The sequence below is a fragment of the Myodes glareolus genome, chromosome 16 (genome assembly GCF_982192425.1).
Source record: "Myodes glareolus chromosome 16, mMyoGla1.1, whole genome shotgun sequence".
Lineage (NCBI taxonomy): Eukaryota > Metazoa > Chordata > Mammalia > Rodentia > Cricetidae > Myodes > Myodes glareolus.
Window position 1 is genome coordinate 31,104,533 of NC_142041.1, and position 23,012 is coordinate 31,127,544.

The 23,012-nt window shown below is 44.3% G+C and overlaps 1 protein-coding gene across 5 annotated transcripts in view; it reads left to right on the forward strand.

The window, feature by feature from the left end:
- The first annotated feature begins 222 nt into the window (after positions 1-222).
- Rnf38 (ring finger protein 38) overlaps positions 223-23,012 on the forward strand; it is a 114,482-nt gene continuing 91,692 nt past the window's right edge. For all 5 annotated transcript variants that reach the window (XM_085677207.2, XM_085677212.2, XM_085677208.2 and 2 more), the window contains exon 1: positions 223-505. In XM_085677207.2, the coding sequence (XP_085533333.1) occupies positions 238-505 (268 nt within the window). In that variant the 5' untranslated portion in view covers positions 223-237. The remainder of the gene's footprint in view (positions 506-23,012) is intronic.

Genomic DNA, 23,012 nt, shown 5'->3' on the forward strand with positions numbered 1-23,012 from the left:
GGACGCAGCCCGGGAGCCGCGGCCCGGAGTCTGGCGCTCATTGGCGGCGCGGCGCGGCTTCCCCGCCCCCCGGCGTCCCCGCCCCCTCCGCCGCCGCCGCGGCCGGGCTCCGCCTTCTGGCCCGCCGGGAGCCGCCTCCGTCGCCGCCACAGCCTCCTTCGCCGCCGGCCCGGGCCCAGCCAGCGCCCGCCGTGCCGGAGTCGAGTCGCAGCCCGAGCTGCTGCCCGCGGCCCCGCCATGAGCGGAAGCGCCGCCGCCGCGGTCGCGGTCGCCGCCGCCTCAGCTGCTGCCGCCGCTGCTGCCGCCGCGCACTTCCAGCCTCGGCCGTCGTCTCCCAGGCCGGGCCCCGCCGAGCTCGGGCCCCCGCGCCGCCCGCGCCCCCCGCCACCACCGCCGCCGCCCCGGCCCGAGCCTGCCGCCGCCGGCCGCCTTAGCCCTCCGGGCCACGGGCCTCTTCGGACCGGGACGCAGGGTGGCGGCGCCTGCGGCAGAGCGTCCGGAGCAGGTACGGGGTCCGCCGGCGGGGCGGGGCGGGCCGGGCGGGGAGGGGCGAGGGTCAGCCCGGGGCAGGGGTCCCGCGGAGAGGGAGGAGCTTTGGCCGCCACAGCTTTGTCCAGCCCGGGAGCCCCCGCGAGCCCCGCACCTCTGCGGAGCTGAGCGCCTCACAAAGCGTTTTCGCACCCGCTGGGCAGCCCCCTCCTGCGGGGTGGGCAGGGCAGGACAGGACCTCGGGAGGAATCGGTTCGGCCGGGGAGGAAACTGAGGCTTACCGGGGGAAGTGACTTGCCCAAGGTCACAAAAGCCAGCTCGAGTCGTGTCTTGGCTGAGAACCAGGGCCACCCTGGAGCTGGCGCGGGCCGCCGGCTGAGGGGGCTGGGAGGAGGCAGAGTCCCTACCCCCTGAGAACTAGAGTGGTTGGGAGGAGGGGGCTGGGGCCTGCTCCCTGGCACACCCACCAGAGTAGCTAACCCATTTGGGGCTGATCAGGAGGGGTGGGCAGGAGAAACGGGAGCAGCCTTGGAAGCTTGGTGCCCTGGGAAGCTGATTTGGGGAGCCGGAGGGAGAAAGACTCCTGCCTGGAGTGGGGGTCTCTGTGCTCGGAGAGGGGTTTTATTGAGGTAGTGGAGGAGAGCTTTGGAAACTTAACTCAGGGACCGTTTGGTCTCCAGGTCACATCTCATCATGGCACAGGCTAAGCTAGCCTAGCGGGAATGGGGAAGGCGGCCTGCTCAGAAGGTGTCTTTACCAGGAAACTGTCCCGAACAGAAATGCATACTTGGCCCTGGTAAAAGCATGCATGCCACAGAAGGCCACGCGAGTTTTTTTTTTTTTTTCTAGCTGGTCTGGACTTACCACACTTAGGAGAATTTCCAGAGGAAGAGCAGCTGTCCCAGGCCTGAAGGGGGAAGGAAGTTGGGAGGGTTGGGACAAGTCCCCCTCCTATCGGCTAGACAATGCAGGAGAAATCCGTTTTCATTTGGGGTGATTAGGTGAGTTGCTTTTGCTCTGAGTGCGTCTTAGAAAAGGAGAGAGGAGGTCAGTTCCAGAGAAGGAAAAAGCAGCAAACAGATAGCAGGCGCTGAAGAAAGTCCAATAGCGGCCGTGGAATGGGGAAAAGGAGAGGGTGCAGTTATTGTGAGGGAAAGGAGATAAAGGGATTGCTGAAGGGGAGGGAGGAGGGGAGCTACTTTGGAGAAAAAGATTGGGATGCTTCAAAGAGGAAGCTAAATGTGATAAGTTTGCTCTGCGAGCTGAATGCTGTCTACTATGTTGAGCGTACCTATGGGTCTGATAGGTTTCGTGTTCTTCGAGTAAGGACAGTTGTAATATTTTTATAGACCCAGGCTGGCCGTAGCATCCTCCCTTCCTTCTTACCCCTAAGGATCCAGGCCCCAAAGTGCCTCCGGTATTGTCTTGGAAGTAAGGCTTGACAAAAGAAGGAAGAGAGAGACTAATTAGCAAACGAATTAATTAAGGCCTTTGTCCAGATTGACTCTTTAAAGTTGGCTCTTTCTTTACTGTCCTGCACTGTACCGGAGCTTTACGTCTTGGCCGCTGCTGGAAGCTGTCCTGGGGTTGTAATCCCAGCAGGGCAGTGGGGAGACTGCTGTAGAGGGATTGAGAGGTCCAGACCCGCTGGCCACCACAGCAAGTAGGAAGCCAGCTACTTTGAAGCCTGGTCAACTCAGGAAGATCCTGGAATTTTGTTTTGTGTTGTGTGTGTGTGTGTTTAAAGATTTAGTGTGTGTGTGTTTTGTTTGCAGGTATGTATGTGCATTACATGTATGTGGTGCCCACGGAGGGTGGGCAGGGTGTCAGATATTCTGGAACTGGAGTTACAGGCTGCAGTGAACCTTCATGCGGGTGCTGGGATCTGAACCTGGGCCCTCTGCAAGAGCAGCCAGTGATCTTAACTTCCGAGCCATCTCTCCAGCCTCAAGATCCTGTTTTGAAATGTAATAAGAAGGTAGATTGCTAGTACAAACAAATCTGACTAGAAGAAACATATTTAGCAGATAGGTCTGCATAACATGCACGTATATGTATAAGGAAATTTATTTGACCCAGTGGTGGCGGCACAGGCCTTTAATCCCACCACTTAGGAGGCAGTGGCAGGTGAATCTTTGAACTCGAGGCCAACCTGGTCTACAGAGTGAGTTCCAGGGCAGCTAGGTCTGTTACACATAGAAACCCTGTCTCGAAAAACCAAAAAAGAAAAAAGGAAAAAAATATTTATCAAAGACCTGTGATCAGACAAGTGCAGACTGGACAGCAGTGCATGGCGCTTCACGCCACGGAAGTGCCCTGGTGAGCAGTAGTGATACTGGAGGGCAGGATTCTTTTGTTGTTTGCTGTCATCAGGTTGGGATAGACCCCAGCGCCTCCTACATGTTGATCAAGCACTCTGCCGTAAAACTATGTCTCCAACCCTGGAAAAACACTTTGATTTTAAAGACAGGGTCTCACTATGTAGTCCCGGCTGACCTGGAACTTGCTGTGTAGACAAAGTTGGCCTTAAACTTACAAAAAAGATCAACCTTCTCTGCTTCTTGAGATCTGGGATTAAGGAATTGTACTTTTATATACTGTTGGTGGGAATGTAAGTGTGTACAAACCACCTTGGAGAGTAGTAGTGTAACAAATATCTAGTTGACAGCTGGTTGACACGCCCATTTACCTAAAATGTGTAAAGACAATAATAAATACAAAAGAAGTACAAGCATCCTATTGCAGCTCCACTGTGGATGGCACCAATAGGGTCATACATCAGTTTTTAGAAAAACCTTTCCTTGTACAGACTGAAGAGATGGCGGGTCTCTAGGTAAAGTGCTTGCCTTGACAGCGTGAACTGTAAAGCTTTGGACTGTAAAGCCAGCTGGTGCAGCCTTTGCCTGCAGGGGTGGGGTGGGATGGGGGGATGACAGTGTGGAGATAGGTGTCTTCTGTGGTTAGCCAGTCTAGCTATAGATTCAGCAAGAGACTCTGCCTCAAAAAATTTGATGAACAGTGGTAGATGTACCAGGTACCCACACTGCCTCTAGTTTTCACATGAACGTGTGTGTGCGGAAGTACCTGCAAACTGCATTCATTCGTACTCTGAATACACACCCTAGGGCCCACACGACTGAACAGTATAGCGCTGTGAAAAAATAAATAAAAGCAACAGTGGTGTCACATACCTGAAATTCTAGCACTGTAGAGGTAGAACAAGTTCACAGCCAGCATGGGCTGCTTAAAACTTGTCTTAGCCCTCCACCCAGTAAATTATAGCTAATGCATTAGAAGTGAATGTATATCATAAACTTGATACGGATTGGGAAAACAAATCCCACAAGAATTTTTGCAGAATTTTTACACTTGTATATTTTGAAAACTCAAGACTGTTTGTGGTTATATACATGTGTAGTAATGTAAGCACATGTACGGGAACTGCAAAAATTCACAAGTAGTGCTTATCTTTGGGTAGAGAAGGGGAGACATGGGCTAAGACTGGTGTGCAAAGAGCTTTAGTTATACTTAATATTACTTAAACTCAAGTCAGGTAGTTACAAATTAAGATTTGTTAATGTTGGATGTAGTGTCTAGAGATTAAGTACATTATTTTACATATTTTCAGATATCTCAATTATTTCTCATGTGTAAAGCATTTTTTTGTTTATGTAACACTGGGGCTGTAACTGCAGCTTCTAGGCCAGCCTAGTGTGGTGGGCGCTGGGGCTTCTCCTAGTTTACCTTTCTCACCTGGAACCAAATTTTGCCATGAGTAACAAACAAAAACATAAAACTGTTAGCATTATTTTGTTTGTTTTTTGAGACAGGGTTTTTCCGTGTAACAGCCCTAACTGTCCTGGAACTAGCTCTGTAGACCAGGCTGGCCTTGAACTCACAGAGATCCGCCTGCCTCTGCCTCTCAAGTACTGGGATTAAAGGTATGAGCCACCACCACCGGGCCTTAAAATTATTTCCAATTAAGAAATATACATGTGGATGTTTTGCCTGCGTGTATGACTGTGTAGTGCAGCATGCCTGGTGCCTGCGTAGGCTGGAAGAGTGCTGGTAGTTCCAGTTATGAACAGCTGTGTGAGTGCTGGGACGAGTGGCCAGTTCTCTACTGCTGAGCTGTTTCTCTCCAGTCACGGATAACTTTTATTTTGGACTTGCTGACAGATGTGGAGGGCTTTTCTAGTTTTTACAAATTTTCTAGTGGGCCTAGATCAGCAGTTTGAGTTTTGTTCCAGTGTAAATGCTGTTCCACACTCTGATCCACCAGGTGGAAGATGGCCCCAACACCGATGGTCACTAGCATGTCTCCAGGCTCCTCCTCAGGCTGTACTTTGTTCCTGCTCCATGTCTGGGTATATCTGGACCATGTGATATGTGATGCTGGTCACTTGGAGACTGGGTCCTTACAGCGCAGCCCGGTAGGCTTATGAGTGCAGGCGTAGGTTCCCCAAGTGCTTACTTCCTTGTAGAGCAGAAAGGAATGATGAGGGGGAGTTCAGATGCTTTGCACCAGGCAAATGCTGGGTAGTCGCCTGTAGTCCCAATGCTCCGGAACTAGAGACAGAGGATCCCCAAATAAACTGGCTAGCTAGGCTAGCTAAATTGGCAAGCTTTAGGTTCAAGTGACAGACCCAAGGTAGAGAATCATCTAAGAAGACATGATGCCAACCTCTGGCTGCCATAGGAATGCATTCACACCTGGATACACGTGCATTCCCAACATGTGAACATGTTATATGTGTGGTCATATGTATTACCCATGTATACTCATTAAAAAATATGCTAACAGTAGGATTGCATGTCATTGTCCAAGCCTGTTTTCTCACCCACCTCCCACTAGAGGTAGTCTCATGTTTTAGGCTAGTGTTAAACTTGCTATGTAGCTTAGGATGACCTTGAATTTCTCATCCTTTTACTTAAACCTGAGTGATGGGATTGCACCACCACACCCATTTTATGCTGTGTTGGGGTTTGGTGCATGCTAGGTTAAACTAAGTCCCCAACTAAGCTAAGTCCCCAATATTCTTTCTAATTTTTTGAGGCTAGGGCTCATGTAGCTCAAGCTGACTTCCAGTTTTCAGTATAGCTGAGGCTGGTCATGAACCCCAGATTTTCCTGCCTCAGTTCTCCACTGCTAGGATTTGAGGTATGCATACCCTCTTGACTATACCCAACTTACTCCAGTTTGCCAGTTCCTCTTATGCAGGTAGCCAAGGGGCTCACTTAAGAGGACTTTTTAGACTTTACAGGCTTCTACCTCATCGTCAACTATGTCAGTTTATAGTTGGAAGAACAAGAAGAGGTCTAACAGAAAGCAGACCCCAAAAGGTAAATGTGTAGGGGTTTGAGAGGGGCTGGGGGTCCATCTCAAAGTCGTGCCCATGCTAATAAACACGCATTCCAGAGCCGCACTCTCAGCTCTCGAGCCTGCCTTTTCTCTTTACGTTTATTTATTTGTTTTGTGTTGGGTGGATGCAGATGCAGAGGTTGAGGACAACATCCAAGAGTCAGTTTTCTCCCTCACTACACAGGTTCCAAGGGTTGAAGTCAGGTCATGAGACTTGGCCACAAGTACCTTTACCTGATTGTGCCATTTTTCAGGTTTCCCTCACTCCTTTCTTAAGAGAAAAGTGGTTTACCGATCTGCAGATAATGGAGATTGCTGTAGTGTTTTGGCTTATTCTTTACATTTGAGCTTCAGCCCTTTGAAACCATTATAGTTACATATTAGGAAGCAACTGCTTACTCCTTGAGTTGGAAGTTTCCTCTCCCAAATTTACTAGTTTTCCTTAGATGTTATACTTTGAGTCTTCATTTAAATTTTAATTTTAATTAATTTGACAATTAGCCGGGTTTTGTGGCAACTACCTTTCATCCCACCACTTGGGAGGTGAAGACAGGCAGATCTTGTGAATTTGAGGCCAACCTGGTCTGTAGCATGAATAATAAAAACCCAGAGACAGATATTGGGGTTCAGCTTAAAGATCAGAAAAGCAAAGCAGCCAACCACTAGAGAAACCTTTTACCTCTGCCAGATCTTCAGACCAAAAGAGCGAGATCCCGTCTCCACGAATCCTCAGACTCCACACTCCACTGAGTTCCTGTCTCTTCCCCTTAATATTCCTCTCTTTGTCCAGCCATATTGCTCCTGCCTCCACCCCCCTAGTGCTGGGATTAAAGGTGTGTGAGCCCAAGTGTTGGGATCACCTTTGTGTGAACTCTGTTTCTCTTTTAGACAGATGCAATTTTGTATAGCCCAGGGTGGCTTTGAACTCATAGAGATCTGTCTGCCTCTGTCTCCTGAGTCCTGGGATTAAAGGTGTGTGCCACTTCCTGGCTGTATGGCTGACTGGTGTGGCTGCTTTGCTTTCTAATCTTCAGGCAAACTTTATTTATTAAAATGGTCTACAAAGTGAGTTCCAGGACAGCCAAGGCTACACAAAGAAAGCCTGTCTCAAAAAAAACAATAACCAAACCAAGACAACAACAAAAGACTTTTATATTAGGTGAGAGTTTCTGATGATGAAATTTGTGAAATGCCTGTTTTTGCTGAGGTGCTTTCTGATAACCCATTTTAGAGGTACAACATTGTAATGTGAGCCACAACAATACACACACACACATATTTATGTATTTATTAAGGCAGAATGAGTTCCCACAACACAGCGTAGCTTCAAGTGGCTTGGAAATTTTTTTTTAATTAATTGGTTAACTTAATTTATTTAAACAGGACTACTCTACGTGATCTCCAGAACAAGACTGCCTATTTCATGTAGCAAGTGAGGGTGAAACCTTTTGTCAGGATAAGCACCCAAGGTCTGACAAAATAGCTTAGTGGATAAAGTTGTTTGCCACCAAGTTTGATGACTGGAGTTTGGTCCTGGAGACCCACATGGTGGAAGGAGAGATGCCTTCAAGCTCTCCTCTGACTTCCACGTGACATGCCCCTTCCCTCACTAAATAGATACACATTTTAAGAGGTGGACACTGCATATGCTCAGAAGGGAAACCTGTTTCTGTCTCACAGAAATGAAGTGTTACCTGGCATGAACTGCCAGCTTTGGGCCTCTGGGTTCAGCAGTGACTGTATCATCCATACTTACTGTGGTTCTGTATTGAAGCCTGGCTTGGTGTTGGATTTGAGGCTCTAAAAGAATTCGCATGTGAATTTTTCTTGTTTGTTTGCTGTTTTGAGACAGGGTCTCATATATCTCAGTCTGGCCTGTTGAACTTCTTATCTCTTGTCTCCACCTGAGTGCTGGGATTGCAGTCTTCTTTACTTGGTGCTCTGTGCATGCTAGGGAGGTACTATAGCCACCTAGTTATACCCTTAATCCCTTTTTTTTTTTTTTTTTTTTTTTTTTTTTGTCGTTCTGAGAGTTGAATCTAGCAGCTCAGTGGTAAGTGAGTACTTCACCACTGACAAATATTCCCAGATCTCCACCTTGACTTATCTTTAGAAGGATATAAGTCCTGGCTTCTTAATACTACATGAACCTAAATCAAATAATTCAACTTTATATGGTAAACTTTATTTTAAGAGTGGAGAAATTCATGCAGAAAAAGCAAGAAAATGGTTTATGGGAAGGCAGAATGAGAAAGACCAAGGTGATGCTAAAATGAAGGCGAGAAGTAGCTGTGGACCATTTTTGCTCTATGGACGCTTGGGGGGTTGTGTAATGTTATTTTTCTATCTCTATTCCCTACTCATACTGTTGTGGCATTCCTGAATTTCTGAGACCTGAGGCTTTTTAGCCAATTTAAAAAATACTTGCCTGTTTGTATTTTCCATGAAGTTTTAGTTTATGTTTCCTGCTGTTTCATTTTTTCTTGGAGAGAGGAAGGAGGAGTGTGTACCAAGGACAGGCCGGACTTCCTACTGCCTTTGCAAATGACGGCAGAGTGTTTCAGAGCAGTTGGCATGGTCAAGTGATATTCCTGGTGGCTCAAGGGAGAGCTGCGTGTGAAGTGGGTTCTGTTGTCCTTTTTATTATTTTAAATTTGACTGAGGTGCTGGATAGAAAAATCCATTGTGCATTTGTTAATGTCTGCAAGGAATTATATGTAAATAGAAATGTTTAATGAAAATAAAATGGCCTTGTGCCACACAAGGATAGACAGATCTTAATTGTAGACCCTATCCAAAATGATTTTAACTTTTTCTTTCTCATTTTTCTTAACTGAATATTAGTGTTGTTTTGGAGTAGAACAGAAACTGGAGTGATGTTGGGCAGGGGTAGGATGACAGGCTTTACTCTGTCTCTGTCAGGTCATGATACAGAAAGGTATTTCTGCGTTTTTTACTTTTGGGGTAAAATTTGTGTAGAAATAAAGGAGTGAGAATATGTGCGTTTACCTGAATATAATGATTTGGTTCATTGAGATAATGGAGAAAAGTGGTAAGAGGAAGAGATGTTTGTATGGAAGAGTGAGCTGCCAGGCAGTAGGGCGCTCTGTGGTGTTGGCTTGCTCCTGGAGTTGAGGAGAAGGTGCCTGTCTCACTGTGCAGTCACACTTTTTTGCACCACTTGCCAGCCAAGCTAAGGCTGGGTCGGCTGGAAGTAAAAACTGACTTCATTTCATAGTTTCCTTCACAAAAACTGAGGGCTGAGCTGCTGTGACCCACACAGAGTGTTTTGTTTGCTTGCTGTATTGTAAGCTGTCTTGCTTAACAGACAGCTAGGTCTGTGTCCCTCCCAGATTCTTCCTGCTGCCCAGTGCATATCTGAGTATGTCCCAGTAGTGACAGTAAAACGTAGCCTGAGCACTGATCCCCTAGCGCAGCGGCCTTCATGCCAGCCAGTGCTGAGGTTCCAAGACGGGCCCTTCACGCAGGTTGCTTGCTTCCCCTTGGTTCTGCTCCCTGGCCTTCTGGACCTAGTGATTGTGCCGGTCTGTCAAGATGGGCTAAGCAGGGTTCTTGATGGTCACCCACAAGAAAAACCCCCAAGGACTAAGTGTGGCTGAGATAGGAGGATTGCTGAAAGTTTGAGGCCAGCCTGGACTGCATAGTGAGTATTATCAGACCACCCAGAGCTACCTTGCAAGACTTTATCTCTAAAAGAAAAAGAGAAAGGGGAGTGGGGGATGGAGAAAAGAAAGCCCCTTTGGACAGTATCAAGCCAGAACCAAGACCACCATAGCAGACCCAGCTCTTCTTCCTCCACTGCTGCCACTCGTCCTTTTTCCTTTGAGCTGGAAAGCACACCCTTCCCGAAATCATACAAAGAGGCTTTGTGCTTTGCGGATGTTCTGAGAGGCGGGGTCACTGTAATTATAATTCCCTGAGCACAACCAAGTAATGGGGCAGGCGGGGTAAAGATGGTATCCAAGTTCCTGTTGGTAAGGAAAAGTCAGGCGGGGATTCAAAATTGTCTGGAGACAGCATCCAAAAGTGGAGAATGGAGCGTTGTGATGTTGACAAGAGCACGTTTAAGTGAATGTGTTTCAGAGCTTTAAATCTACTTCCTGCGAGATACTTGAAGCTTTGAAAAGCACAAGACTGTGCCTGGGACATTTTTTTCTATTCTGAAATTATAATTGAAAAGTACTTCAGAAGAAGGTGTGTGGTATCTGTGCTTGTTTACCTTTATTCTTATATTGCTAGAATGACTGTTCTAGAAAGCCGTATCTTGCCTATTAACTAGATGCTGTCACTAATTTAGTTTTAAAAAATATTTATCTTTATTATTTTTATTTATATGTATGTGTGTGTTACTCGTGTGAGTATGTCCATGGACGCTAGAAGAGGATGTTGGATCCCTTGGAGTTGGAGTTGGAGTTAGCTGGGGGAGGCCTTGAGCTGCCCAGGAGCCTAACCTGGGTCCTCTGTAAGGGCAGCAAGTGCTTTTAACCACTGAACCATCTCTCCAGGGGTTTTGTTTGCTTTGTTGGAAACAGACTCTCACTGTGTTACTTGGGCAGTCTTTGAACTTGTGGTCATCCTACCCAGCCCCCTGAGTTTTAGGATTATAGCCCTCTGCCAACCAATCTGGCTTTAAGTTTTGTGTTTTTTGGTTTCTCTCTCTCTCTCTCTCTCTCTCTCTCTCTCTCTCTCTCTCTCTCTTCTTTCTTTCTTTCTTTCTTTCTTTCTTTCTTTTTTTGTAAGCATAGAAGTTGGTTTTTGTATTGCTACCACTAGAAAAAAATAACTAGTCTGGGATATGTGTTAATAGTTGTTTTAAATTATTTTTGAGATAGGGACTTATGTAGCTCATTTGCCTCAAATTTATGTAGCCGAGAGTGACTGAACTTCTGATCCTTCTGCTTCTACCTTCTTAGTGTTGAGATTATATAAGTGTGTTACCATACCCAGTGTAGGGCAAGCATTCTACTAATAGGGCTACATCCCATAGCCCATCTGTTTTTTTCTAAAGCATTTATTTTGTGTATGTGTGTGCACACACATCTGGATGTCAGATGACAGCATTTGGAAAGTGATCCTTTCCATCGTATGGGCTTCAGAGATTGAATTCAGGTTATCAAGCTTGGTGGCAGATGCCTTTTACCCATAGAGCTGTTCCCAGGTAGAAACTCTTAATATCACCACTCAATTTTATGATGTGCTTCTAAGCTTTGTTGTTGTCAGTTAGTGAAAATGGTTTTCTTTCTTTCTTTTTTAAACTTTGTTTTCTGCCTATCTGCCATTCCTTTTAATTTTTTTTTAAGAAAATTTGTTTTATGTGTATGGATGCTTTTCCTGGATCTGTGTCTGTTTTCCACATGTATGCAGTGCCCAAGGATTCCAGAAGATGGCATTAGATCCCCTTGGAACTGGAGTTCCGGGTGGTTTGTAAGCTGCCATGTTGCTACAGGGAATCTCTCCACCTGCACTTCCCTTTAAAATATCTGTCTGGTCGTCTGGTCGTCCATCCATCCATCCATCCATCCATCCATCCATCCATCCATCCATCTAGGGTCTCACTATGTTGTCCCTGGGACTTACCATGTAGACCAGGGTGGTTCTGAACTCAGAGAACTTGCCTCAGCCTCCTGAGTGCTGGGATTAAAGACCTGCACCAACATGCCTGACAAGATGTATGTGTGTAAGTGTGTGTGTAAGTGTATGTGTGTGTGTGTGAGAAGGAATTATCCAGAAGAAGAGGACTTTAGGTCCCCAAGAGCTGGAGTTACGGTGGCCATGAGTCTGCCAGAAGTGGGTGCTGGGAATGGAGTGCTGGGCTCCACAACAGCAGTACATGCTTTCAGCCACCAACCCATTTCTCCAGACCCATTTTCCTCCATTTTCTTTTCTCTTTTAGAACCTCACTATGTAGCACAGACTGACGTTGAATCTGAATGCTTCTAAGCCTCCCGAGTGCTAGGATTATGGTCAGCTAGACTAGACAAGCTTTAACAGTGAGTTCTGGATTCACTTGAGAAATCCTGCCTCGGTGAGTCGTAAGGGTGAAAGCAGTTGAGGAAGGCTCCTGATGTCAGCTTTGAGCCTCCACACTCATCATACACTGCATGTGCCTGCACACATGTACCCATGTATGTGTGAATGTACATACATGCACACACACACATACCACATGTGCTTATACAAGAGGGCAGATACTTATTTTAAAAATCTAGAGGGCTGTAGAGTTGACCCAGTGATTAAGAGCATTGACTGCTCTTCCACAGGACATAGGTTCTATCCCAGCACCACATGGAAGCTCACAACTGCCTGTAACTCTAGTCCAGGGAATCTGATGCCCTCTTATGGCCTCTACAAGTGTCAGGCATGAACATAGTATACATACATACTTACAAACAAAACACCCATACATATAAAACAAGTTAAAATAAGTAAAAGTTTGGGCAAGTGAAATGTCTTACCAGGTAGAGGCTCTTGCCTCCAAGCTTGACAGCCTGGGTGCAGACTTGGGGGCCCACATGGTAGAAGGAGAACCAACTCCTTGAGGTTGTCCTCTGCCCTCCACACGTGCAGTTTGATGCCCACTCTCCTGTTAGTAAAAACGGAATTTTTGAAAAGGCTTACATTTTTGTCTAGTATTTAAAGTTAATACAATTTGGTTTTTGTTATCTTCTACTATTTTTGCTTCAACTTGACATGCTTTCAACTGATTTTCCCAGTCTCTATTCCCCTGCCCCTGTAGGCGGGAGGTGCACCGTAGGTGTCATTCCTTAGATGCCATCCATGCTGATCTCTGAGACAGGATCTCATGTTGGCCTGGGGCTTACAAATTAGGGTTATGATTCAGTATTCTTGTCTTTTCCCCCTACTCCCCATCAGTGTAAGAACAGTTATGTGTGTTTGAGGGCCTCTAACCCTCATTTTCAGTCTGGTGAAATGCTCAGTGGATAAAAGTGCTGGCATGCAAGATTCCTGGAACTCACATAAAAGCCTGGACCTGGTAGTGCACACCTGTCATCCGAGCACTTTTATGGGGTTAACTGGAATTGGAGACAGTTGCCTGGAGACTTGCAGGCCACCTAGCCTGCCTGCATCATAGGGCAGCAGGAAAAAAGAGGCCTTGCTTCAGAACAGGGTGGCAGGTGAGACCTTTGATCTCTCAACGTTGGCATGTTGCTGTATACATGTTTGTACACATACACACACCACCTTAATTTCTCTGATTAATTCTGATTTGTCATAAAGTGCAAGCATATCCCTTAACTTAGCAGCATAAGACTGTGAACATCCCAAATATTAGTTAGTTGAAGAGCCTGGAATTGTGTTATGTTTGAGACTGTGTTGTTTGAGGACGATAACCCAACAGAGTGGTCCCCAAATGAACTGCCCCCAAATTGCTTGGAAAGTTTGTTATTTCTCTAGTAGTAGTTAGGTCGTGAGTGGCCTGATGCAGGACTCTGACATACGTAAGTCTTCTGCTAATCAGTACATGTTTGGAATAAGCTGGGCAGTGGTAGGTCATTCTAGGAAACTATTTAGAAAATGTTCTGTGGAATTTTAAGTCCAATTTAGGTGAAATACAGACTTTTAGAAAAATGGTCCATTTTTGAGTTTGAATTACCAACTCAATTTTTTTGCCCTAGTTTACTTGTGAATACTTAGGAAAAATGAATTCTGCCTTTCAAAATTGCTGAACAATGTGGATTAATTCATAGAAGGAAGGCCTTTCTCTCTGTGTAGGTGGAGTGAGAATTGATTAATTCAGACAACTGAGAACAATTTGAGAATGCAAACTTACACTGGTTTGAGTTTCTTAATAAACTTAGCCTCAGGCCCGGTGGTGGTGATGCATGCCTTTAATCCCAACACTTGGGAGGTGGAGGCAGACTTTGTAGACCAGGCTGACCTCGAACTCAGAGAGACACACCTGAGTGATGGGCTTACAGGCTTGTTTGCAGGCTTTTAAGGAATAGGTTGCTGACTTTTTTAATAGCAAGGACATGAGCTAATACTCAGGTGACCTTATTACTTAAGGTTTCTTTAAAACTGCATACTTTTTGAAGTAGTTAGAAATTATTATTGTCCAGCACTGGGGAGGCAGAAGCAGGTAGATCTCTGTGAATTTGAGACCAGCCTGGTCTACAGATTAAGTTCCAGGATATCCAGAGCTACACAGAGAAACCCTGTTTCAAAAAACAAAATAAAAAAATATTATTATTTAATGATAGCTGTAAGATTTAGATAAAGGCTGCTATTAACAAAGAAAGAAAGGAAGAAAGAAAGAAAGACGCTAAATCCAAGACCAGCATGGCAACAAGTCAAAAACTTTGTCTTCTTAAAAGATTTCTGTAACTCTGTGAACTTGCTATTGAGATCAAAACTGAAGTGAACTTGGAATATCAGTGACAGAGCATTTGGTTAGCGTGTGTGAATCCCCACCCCAAACAACAAGTGCCTCTCAAGTTAGGATTTGATCTGTAATGTTCAAGCAACGCTGTACATATTTTGAGTCCAAATTTTGGTAGAACAGAATATTTCCAAATGAATTCTGAGCCAGTGTGGTAGCACATGTCAGAGGAGGATGATTAGAAGTTCAAAGTCAGCTTTGGTTACATATTAAATATTAGTCCAGGGTAGACTACATGAGACCTGTCCCTTCTAGCTCCCCCCCCCCAAAAAAAAAGAATTCTTGTTTTAGCTTAATTGACAGAACTGGTACCACCCCATTGCTGAGAAGACAGGTGTGCCCTTGCACTGGCTGTTTATGTGGGTGCTGGGGTCCAGATGCAGGTCCTTGTGCTGTACAGTGCGCTCTTGACCACTGGACCATTTTCTCAGCCCCGATTTTGTTGTTTTTCAGATAAAGATCTGCTAGGTAGCCTAGACCAGCTTCAAACTCAGTTTTTCTGCTTTTACCTTCCCTGTGCTGGGATTACAGGTGTCTACCACTTGTACCTGTTACAGATTCTTTTTTTTGTTTTGTTCTGTTTTTTCAAGATAGGGTTTCTCTGCATAGTCCTGGCTGTCCCGGAACGGAACTCTCACTATAGACCAGACTGGCTTTGAACTCGCAGAGATCTGTCTGCCTCTGCCTCTTGAGTGCTAGAATTAAAGGGGTGTGCAACTACGCCCTCTGTAACATGTTATTTTTAAAGTTTATTTTATTTTTATTCATATTTTTTAATTAAATTAGGACCAGTAAGATGTTGGTGGATAAAGAAAAAGGCACTGGTCATTAAGCTTGGTGAGATGAATTTGATCCCTGAAAATCAAGTGGTGGAAGGAGAGAATCAACTCCTGCAAGTTTCCTCTGACCTGTGCATGAGAGCCTACACGCATGTACAAATAAGAGCTGCACTCAGAAAGTTTAGAATTTATTATTATGTGTGTGTGTGTGGTGAATGTGCTACAATGTGTGCATGGTCAGGAGACAGCTTTGTGGAGTTTGTTCTCTCCTTCCACCTCTCCATGGGTTCTGGGAAGGGAACTCAGGTTGCCAGACGTTCCTGTCCAGTGCCTTTACCTGCTGAGCTTTTTCATCGTCTCCAGCAGTAATCCTGACAGACTTTTCTGGAGCTGTTGGGGAAGTTTAAAGGGGTAAGATGTGGGTAGAAATGAACTACCATTCCGTCTGTCCATCCGTCCGTCTATGTGTGCGCCTCAGTTAGAGGATAGCCTGTGCCGTGTGAGTCCCAAGGATCAAACTCAGGCTTGGTGGCAAGGGTAGTAGGGGTGGTGTTAGAATTTATACTCTGAGCTAAGCCAGTTTACCTAGTGAGCCATTTTCACCAGCTCCATACCGAAATTATTTAATAACACAGTTGAGATATTGTTATTATTTTTCTTAGTATTACATAATTAAAAATCCAAGGCCCAAATTTATTTTAAGACTAATAAACTCCCTTGTTTTATATGAAAGAAAGATTTAGAGATTTTAATTCTTAAGGTTGCTTTAAAAAGGGAGAGCAAATCAAATTGGACCTGGGCCCCAACCCTTTATTTACTATGTTACTTGCTGTGCCTGGGAACCAGAGTGGGGGCTGCACTGCACTGGGGAAGGGTGGGGTCTGCTAGGAGCCGGAAGTGAGTCTGCAAGTGCTTCAGAAAGCAGGTTCTAGGAATGAAGGAGACTGCACTGTGAGGCTGTGCAGGTGTTTCTTAGGCACAAGTGTGTGCGCGGTTCACCCGCAGCCTTCCTCAGAAAGTGTTTTGCATAGAGCATATCTGAGAGCATGGAGGAAAATGTGGGAGGCAAAGGGAAAGGTGGAGGTGTGGAGGCTCAGGGTGCAGGTTTTGAGATAACAAGAAATTAAAGGTAGAATGTGTTGCATATTTCTTCCTGCTCATGAAGGGGGTGAATAATACTTGCATTTTTTTGGGAAATTATGCTTCCAACAAAGAGGTTCCATCTCTACTGTTTAAGATGATGGATTCTTATTCTTATTTTTGGGAGAGATTATAGCGCAGCCTGGCCTGGATCTCACTGTGTAGCTAGTCTAGGCTAGACTTGATCTCTGTCAGTCTTCCTATCTCTGCCTTTTCAGTCCTAGAATTACAAGTGTGAGATATTATCCCTGGCCCAAAGGTTGTAACTTCTGAGAAGAGCCAGGGTTATGGAGGGTGTGACTTTATGTATTTATCTGAGATAGGTTCCTATGTGTCCAGGCTGCCCTGAACTCCATATATAGCTGAAGATGACATCAAGATTCTGACACTCCTGAATTCACCTTCCAGGTGCTGAGATTACATGTCATACCATCTCCATCTCTTTGGTGCTGGGATCGAACCATTTGAGGCAGGCACTACACCAGCCCAGCCACCTCTCTGCCTGGGCTTCCTGTGTAACATTTTCCTTTTGTGTATTTATTTGTGCTTGTGGTTTGTCCTCTCCTAATCCAATCCAGAGCTTCACCATACCATGTAAGCACTCTACCATGGAAACCCTTTCAGTCCTGTACTTCTTTGTGTGTCTGTGTGCTGTGTATATGTGAGTGCCACTGTACAATCATGCCATAGGATGTGGCGGTCAGAGGACAGCTAGTAGGAGTTCTTTCTGCCACCATGTAGATCCTGGGGATTGAATTTGGGTTGTTGGGTTTATGGCCAAAACTACCCACAGATTGTCCTTTGCGTCCACCACAAAGCAAGTACTATATTCACTGAGGCATTTCCCTATCCTCCCTCCCTCCCAAAAAACCAAAAATATTAAGGCCAGGTTTTAATAGTCCAGGCTCACATCAACTTGCTGTGCAGTAGAGTATGAAGTATACTTGATCGCCCTGCCTCCACCTCCCAAATGCTGGGATTACAAATGTGTACCACTGTGCCTGGTTGATCCAGTGCTGAGGGTTCAGCCCAGGCCTTCCTCCTTTCTAGGCAGGAAATGTGGTAACTAAGCTCCCAGACCATTGTAAGAAATGGTTAACATTTTCTCATTGCTGAGTCTTTTGTCTAGTGCCTTGATTCTCTATATGTTTTAACATACCATAGTGTATTAGTGAGGTTTTGTAGTTGTAATTCACATTTGTTACTGTTAATTTTATAATATCTTTTACTATTGCCTTTTGGTTTTTCAAGGCAGGGTTTCTCTATGTAACAGCTCTGGAATTCTCTCTGTAGACCAGACTGGTCTTAAACTCACAGAGATCTGCCTGCCTCTGCCTCCTAAGTGCTGAGATTAAAGGCATACACCACTAACACCCAGCTTTATTATTGCTTTTAACAGGAATTTTTCATCATGTTTTTTGAATCTTGCTGTTAGATAAATATGTTGATTTTTGTAAATTAACTAATTTAAAAAATGAATCTGTGTAGCCCAGGCTGGCCTCAAATTTGTGATTCTCCTGCTCAACCTGAGGGTCCTCAAGTGCTAGGGTTATTGGTGTGTACTCTATTCCTGGCTCTAAACTGACTTGATAACCTGAATTTTTGGGAATGTTTTGTTTAATTTTTTCATAAGAGTTTTCTTAGGTTTCCCATTTGTGTTTTTCTATTGCAGCTGGACTATGACTTTAGTCTCTTGAGTGTGTTGGATTGACTGCACTGTTGGACTGACTGTGGATTGTTGGATTGACTGCATTGTTGGACTGACTGTGGATTGTTGGACTGACTGTGGGTTGTTGGACTGACTGTGGGTTGTTGGACTGACTGTGGATTGTTGGATTGACTGTGGATTGTTGGACTGACTGTGGATTGTTGGATTGACTGTGGATTGTTGGATTGACTGTGGATTGTTGGATTGACTGTGGATTGTTGGATTGACTGTGGGTTGTTGGATTGACTGTGGATTGTTGGACTGACTGTGGATTGTTGGATTGACTGTGGATTGTTGGATTGACTGTGGATTGTTGGACTGACTGTGGATTGTTGGATTGACTGTGGATTGTTGGATTGACTGTGGGTTGTTGGACTGACTGTGGATTGTTGGATTGACTGTGGATTGTTGGATTGACTATGGGTTGTTGGACTGACTGTGGATTGTTGGATTGACTGTGGATTGTTGGATTGACTATGGGTTGTTGGACTGACTGTGGATTGTTGGACTGACTGTGGATTGTTGGATTGACTATGGGTTGTTGAACTGACTGTGGATTGTTGGACTGACTGTGGATTGTTGGACTGACTGTGGATTGTTGGATTGACTGTGGATTGTTGGATTGACTGTGGATTGTTGGATTGACTATGGGTTGTTGGATTGACTATGGATTGTTGGATTGACTGTGGCTGAAGCCTGACAAGTGAAAGATAATTTTTATTTATATTGTTTTTTTCTCAGTTTTGCCACATTCTCTTCAAATTACCCATCCCTTATTGTTTTGTCTTTTGAGCTATTTGCGTGCTGAATTTTATTTTCAATATGGTATTGCCTCAGAATTTCTGGAGTAAATGTAATAATTCTGGATTTACTTATTGGTATTTGAGATTTTGATATGTATTCATGAGAGATGCCTTTTCATGCCATTACTGGTAATTAGGATTGTGGTAGCAAATATTTCACAGAAAAATATTTGGTTGTGAGAGGTAGTATCCATCTCTTATTTTAGTTTATTCAATTTCTTTTCCTTTTTCTTTTCTTTTTCTTTTTTTCTTTTTCAAAAGGCAGAGTTTCAGGGTCTCACTATGTGTCTCTAGCTGGTCTGGAACTTGAACTTACAGAGATCCACCTGCTTCTACTTGCTTTTGCCTCCTGAGTTCTGGGATTAAAGGTGTGTACCTGCTAGAAGAGGGAGTCCTATTCACTGAAGCTGGATTTGCAGGTCTGAGTGAACTGCCTGATGTGGGTGCTGAGAACAGAGCTGGCATCCTCTGAAGTTCAGTCTTTAGCGCTGCTCAGCCAGGCAAGAGGCAAGGCAGGCAGATCTATGAGTTTGCTGCCAATCTGATCTGCATAGTGAGTTCCAGCATAAACCCTACCTCAAAAAACAAAGACTTGAGGTACTCCTTACGCCCTGTCGTCCAGGTGCTGGAGTTACAGACCTGCACCTGTTTGCTTTTGATAGCTTCCTTAAGATATGCTTGTGAGCATGTCAGAATCTGTTGTCACGGGGAGGATCTGGCAGCGTAGAACAGCTCACATGGCAACCAGAATAGAGTCCTATTACTAGTTTTTAAATAACTACCTTTATTAATTCAAAAAATTATTTTAGGTGTGTTTGTGTATCCCTGTGCTTTTGATTGCCTTGACTTAGTGTGGAGGCCAAAGGACAGCTTGTAGGAGTCGCTTCTCTTCTTTTCCCATTTGAGTGCTGAAGATCAAGCTCAGGTCCCCAGGCTTGGTGACAGGTCCCTGTACCATGGAGTCATTTTGATGGCCCCTAAATGATTATCTTTAAAGAATTTATTCTTTTGGTACACTCCTTTAATCCTAGCACTTGGGAGGCAGAGGCAGATAAATCTCTGATTTCAAGGCCAGCCTGTTTTTAATAGCTAATTTCAGGCCAGCCAAGGTACAGAGTGAGACCCTTTCTCAAAAACTAGAAAGACGGAAGGCAGAGGCAGGCGGATCTCTGTGAGTTTGAGGCCAGCCTAGTATAAAGAGCAAGTTCCAGGACAGGACAGGCTCCAAAACTACAGAGAAACCGTGTCTCGAAAAACCAAAAATAAATAAATAAAAAAGCTCATAAATTAATTAAAGCAAAATAAAAGACTAGAAAAAAATGCTTTAAAACTAGAAAGAAGAGTCTATTTTTGGCTGGGAGTATGGCTCAGTGGTAGAGTGATTTCCTGGAATGCATGGAGACCCAGATTTACACCCAGTACTGGAAGGCCAAACGAAACAACCTCCAAGTAAAACCCAACCAAACAACAAAAACCCATTCTTGAATTATTTCTATATTTCTGTTTACTAATTCATCAACTTCTATTCTCATTCTTACTGAATCCCTTCACCATGCCTTCTTAAAGTTTTCTAAGGGTCCAGGCTTGGGAGCACACACCTTTAATTTTAGCACTAGGAAGGCACAGACAAGCGGATCTCGGTGATTTCAAGGCCAGTCTAGTCTGTGTCATTCCAGGGACCAGTCTAGTTGGCGTCATTCCAGGGTAGCTGAGGCTACACAGTGAGACCCTGCTTCAAAAACAAGCAAGCAAGCAAACAAACAAACAAATAACAAAAACAAAAAGATAAGGTCTATACTTGGGGTTGGGAATATGGCTCAGTGATAGCGTGTTTGCTTGGAATACATGAAGCCCTGGGACGGAGTGTTTATTGAGGGCTGGTGAGATGGTAGTTATATTAATTGCTTTTCTATTGTTGTGATAAAACCACTCAGACCTGAACACACATTCACGCATGCATGGTGGCATGCACACACCAGCAACACTCACACACATACTAATAATAAATTAAAATTTAAAGATTTAAACATTTATTAAAAAGTGTATATTTGTTAAGCCAGGTATGGTGGCGCACGCCTTTAATCCTAGCACTTGGAAGGCAGAGGCAAATGGATCTCTGAGTTTGAGACCGCCCTGGTCTACAAAGAGAAAAAAAGTTTATTGTACATAAAGAGTTCTAGAGGGATAAAAGTCCACGATGGCAGAGTAGAGGCATGGCTGCTCAAACTAGAAACTGAGAGCTTACACCTTGAACCACATGCAGGGGGGAGCCTTTTTTTTAACATTATTTTTATTTTGTGTGTATTTTTTACCTGCATGTATGTTGTGTACCATGCTCAACAGTACCCACAGAGGCCAGAAGAGGACATTGGATTCCCCTTGGAACTAGAGCTAGAGACAGTTGCTAACTGCCGATAATCCAATGTGACTTCTGGAAGAGCAGTCAGTGCTCTTAACCACTAAATCAACTCTCTAGCCCTGGAGAGAGAGAGTCTTTAAACTCTCAAAGTCAGTCTCTAGTAACATAACTGCTCTAACAGTGCTGCTAAACACCTCAGACAGCACCACCAACTAGAGATTTAAGTCTTCAAATGTCTGCGACTAGGGGAACACTGATTACTCAAGCCTAGAAGGTAAAGGTGCTTGTTTTATAATTCCGATGACCTGAGTTTGGTCCAGGGGACCGACAGTAGAAAGAGAGAACCAATTCCTGCATGTTGTCCTCTACCTGCACACACATACACATGCACATGCATGCATGCACAGTGGCATGCACACACCGGCAGCACTCACACACATACTACTAATAAATTAAAATTTAAAGAAAACTTTAAATTCATTAAAAAGGGATCTGGAGAGATGGCTCAGAGGTTAAGAGCACTAACTGCTCTTCCAGAGGTACTGAGTTCAATTTCCAGCAACCACATAGTGGCTCACATGAGATCTGTCCCCTCTTCTGGTGTGCAGGTATACATGCAAACATAACACTGTATACATAATAAATAAATATTTAAAAAATATTAAAATGTACACATTTGTAAAGGCACATGCCTTTAAACCTAACACTTGGAAGGCAGGGGCAAGTGGATCTCTGTGAGTTTGACTCCAGCCTGGTCTAGAAAGTAAGTTCCAGGACAGCTAGGGCTACACAGAGAAACCCTGTCTCAAAACAAACAAAAGCTATACATTTACTGTCTTTTGGCTACAAAAATAAATATTGTCAAAAATTCAGATATCTGTACCTGGGAAAACAAAGGGCACTGTATTTGAATTCTGTGGAGATCAGTAAGAACGGTAGTGTTGTTTTTGTAAACCCCATGTGTGTACAAGTTTACAAAAAATGGGACCATATTATATTTTTTGTGCTGAGGATTGTCCTCAGGGCCTTCTGTATGATAAGCAGGCATTCTTGCCACAACCCAGCCCTGCATGTTGTTTTGAAACTTTTCTTCATATATTTTTTTTTACTCTTTTCCCAAGTTAGTCTAGTTATCTATCCAGTTACTTTTTTAAAATTGCATTTTTAAAAATTTATCTATTTTTATTTTGTGTGCATTGGTGTTTTGCCATAGGTGTTGAGTCTCTTGGAACTGGAATTACAGACAGTTGTGAGCTGCCATGTGTGTGCTAGGAATTGAACCCCGGATCCTCTGAAAGAGCCGCCAGTGCTCTTACCCACTGAGCCATCTCTCCAGCTCTTCTAGTTACTCTTCTGAAAAATTTTTGTTGCATGTATAACATACACTTAGAAACATTGGCGTTTTCCAAGTTTGCAGCTCGGTATGTCACCACAATGTGTGACCAAGCAAGTAAACACGTGGACAATTAAAAGTTCCCTAGAAGCTTCTCACTGTGCCCACGGCCTCACTCTTGAAATAGTTAACACTTTTGGACGTGTATGGTGGCACATTCATATAATTCCAGCACTCAGAGGCTGCGGCGAGGATTTTGGATTCTAGGTATCCTGAGCAAGGCTCTGTCTGAAAAATTAAGACAAAACAAAGCAAATCTGCAAACAATAGGTTTGACATCTAGCTTTAAATTCCCACACCACAAAGTTAATTTATCTAAAGTATACTCGAAGTTTCTATACCTGTCACCCCTCTCTAATTAGAACACATCGCTGCCCAAAGCAGCCCCTCACCCAGCAACACCCACTTTCCACTTAGGTGTGGTCCTAGACTGTCCTTAGATTTGCCTATCCTATACCTTCTCTGTAAATGGAATCTGAAAAATAGGTACTTTTATGAACAGTATCAGTGCTTTATTCCTTTTTTATGACCAAAACATTCATTATATGTATAGATCA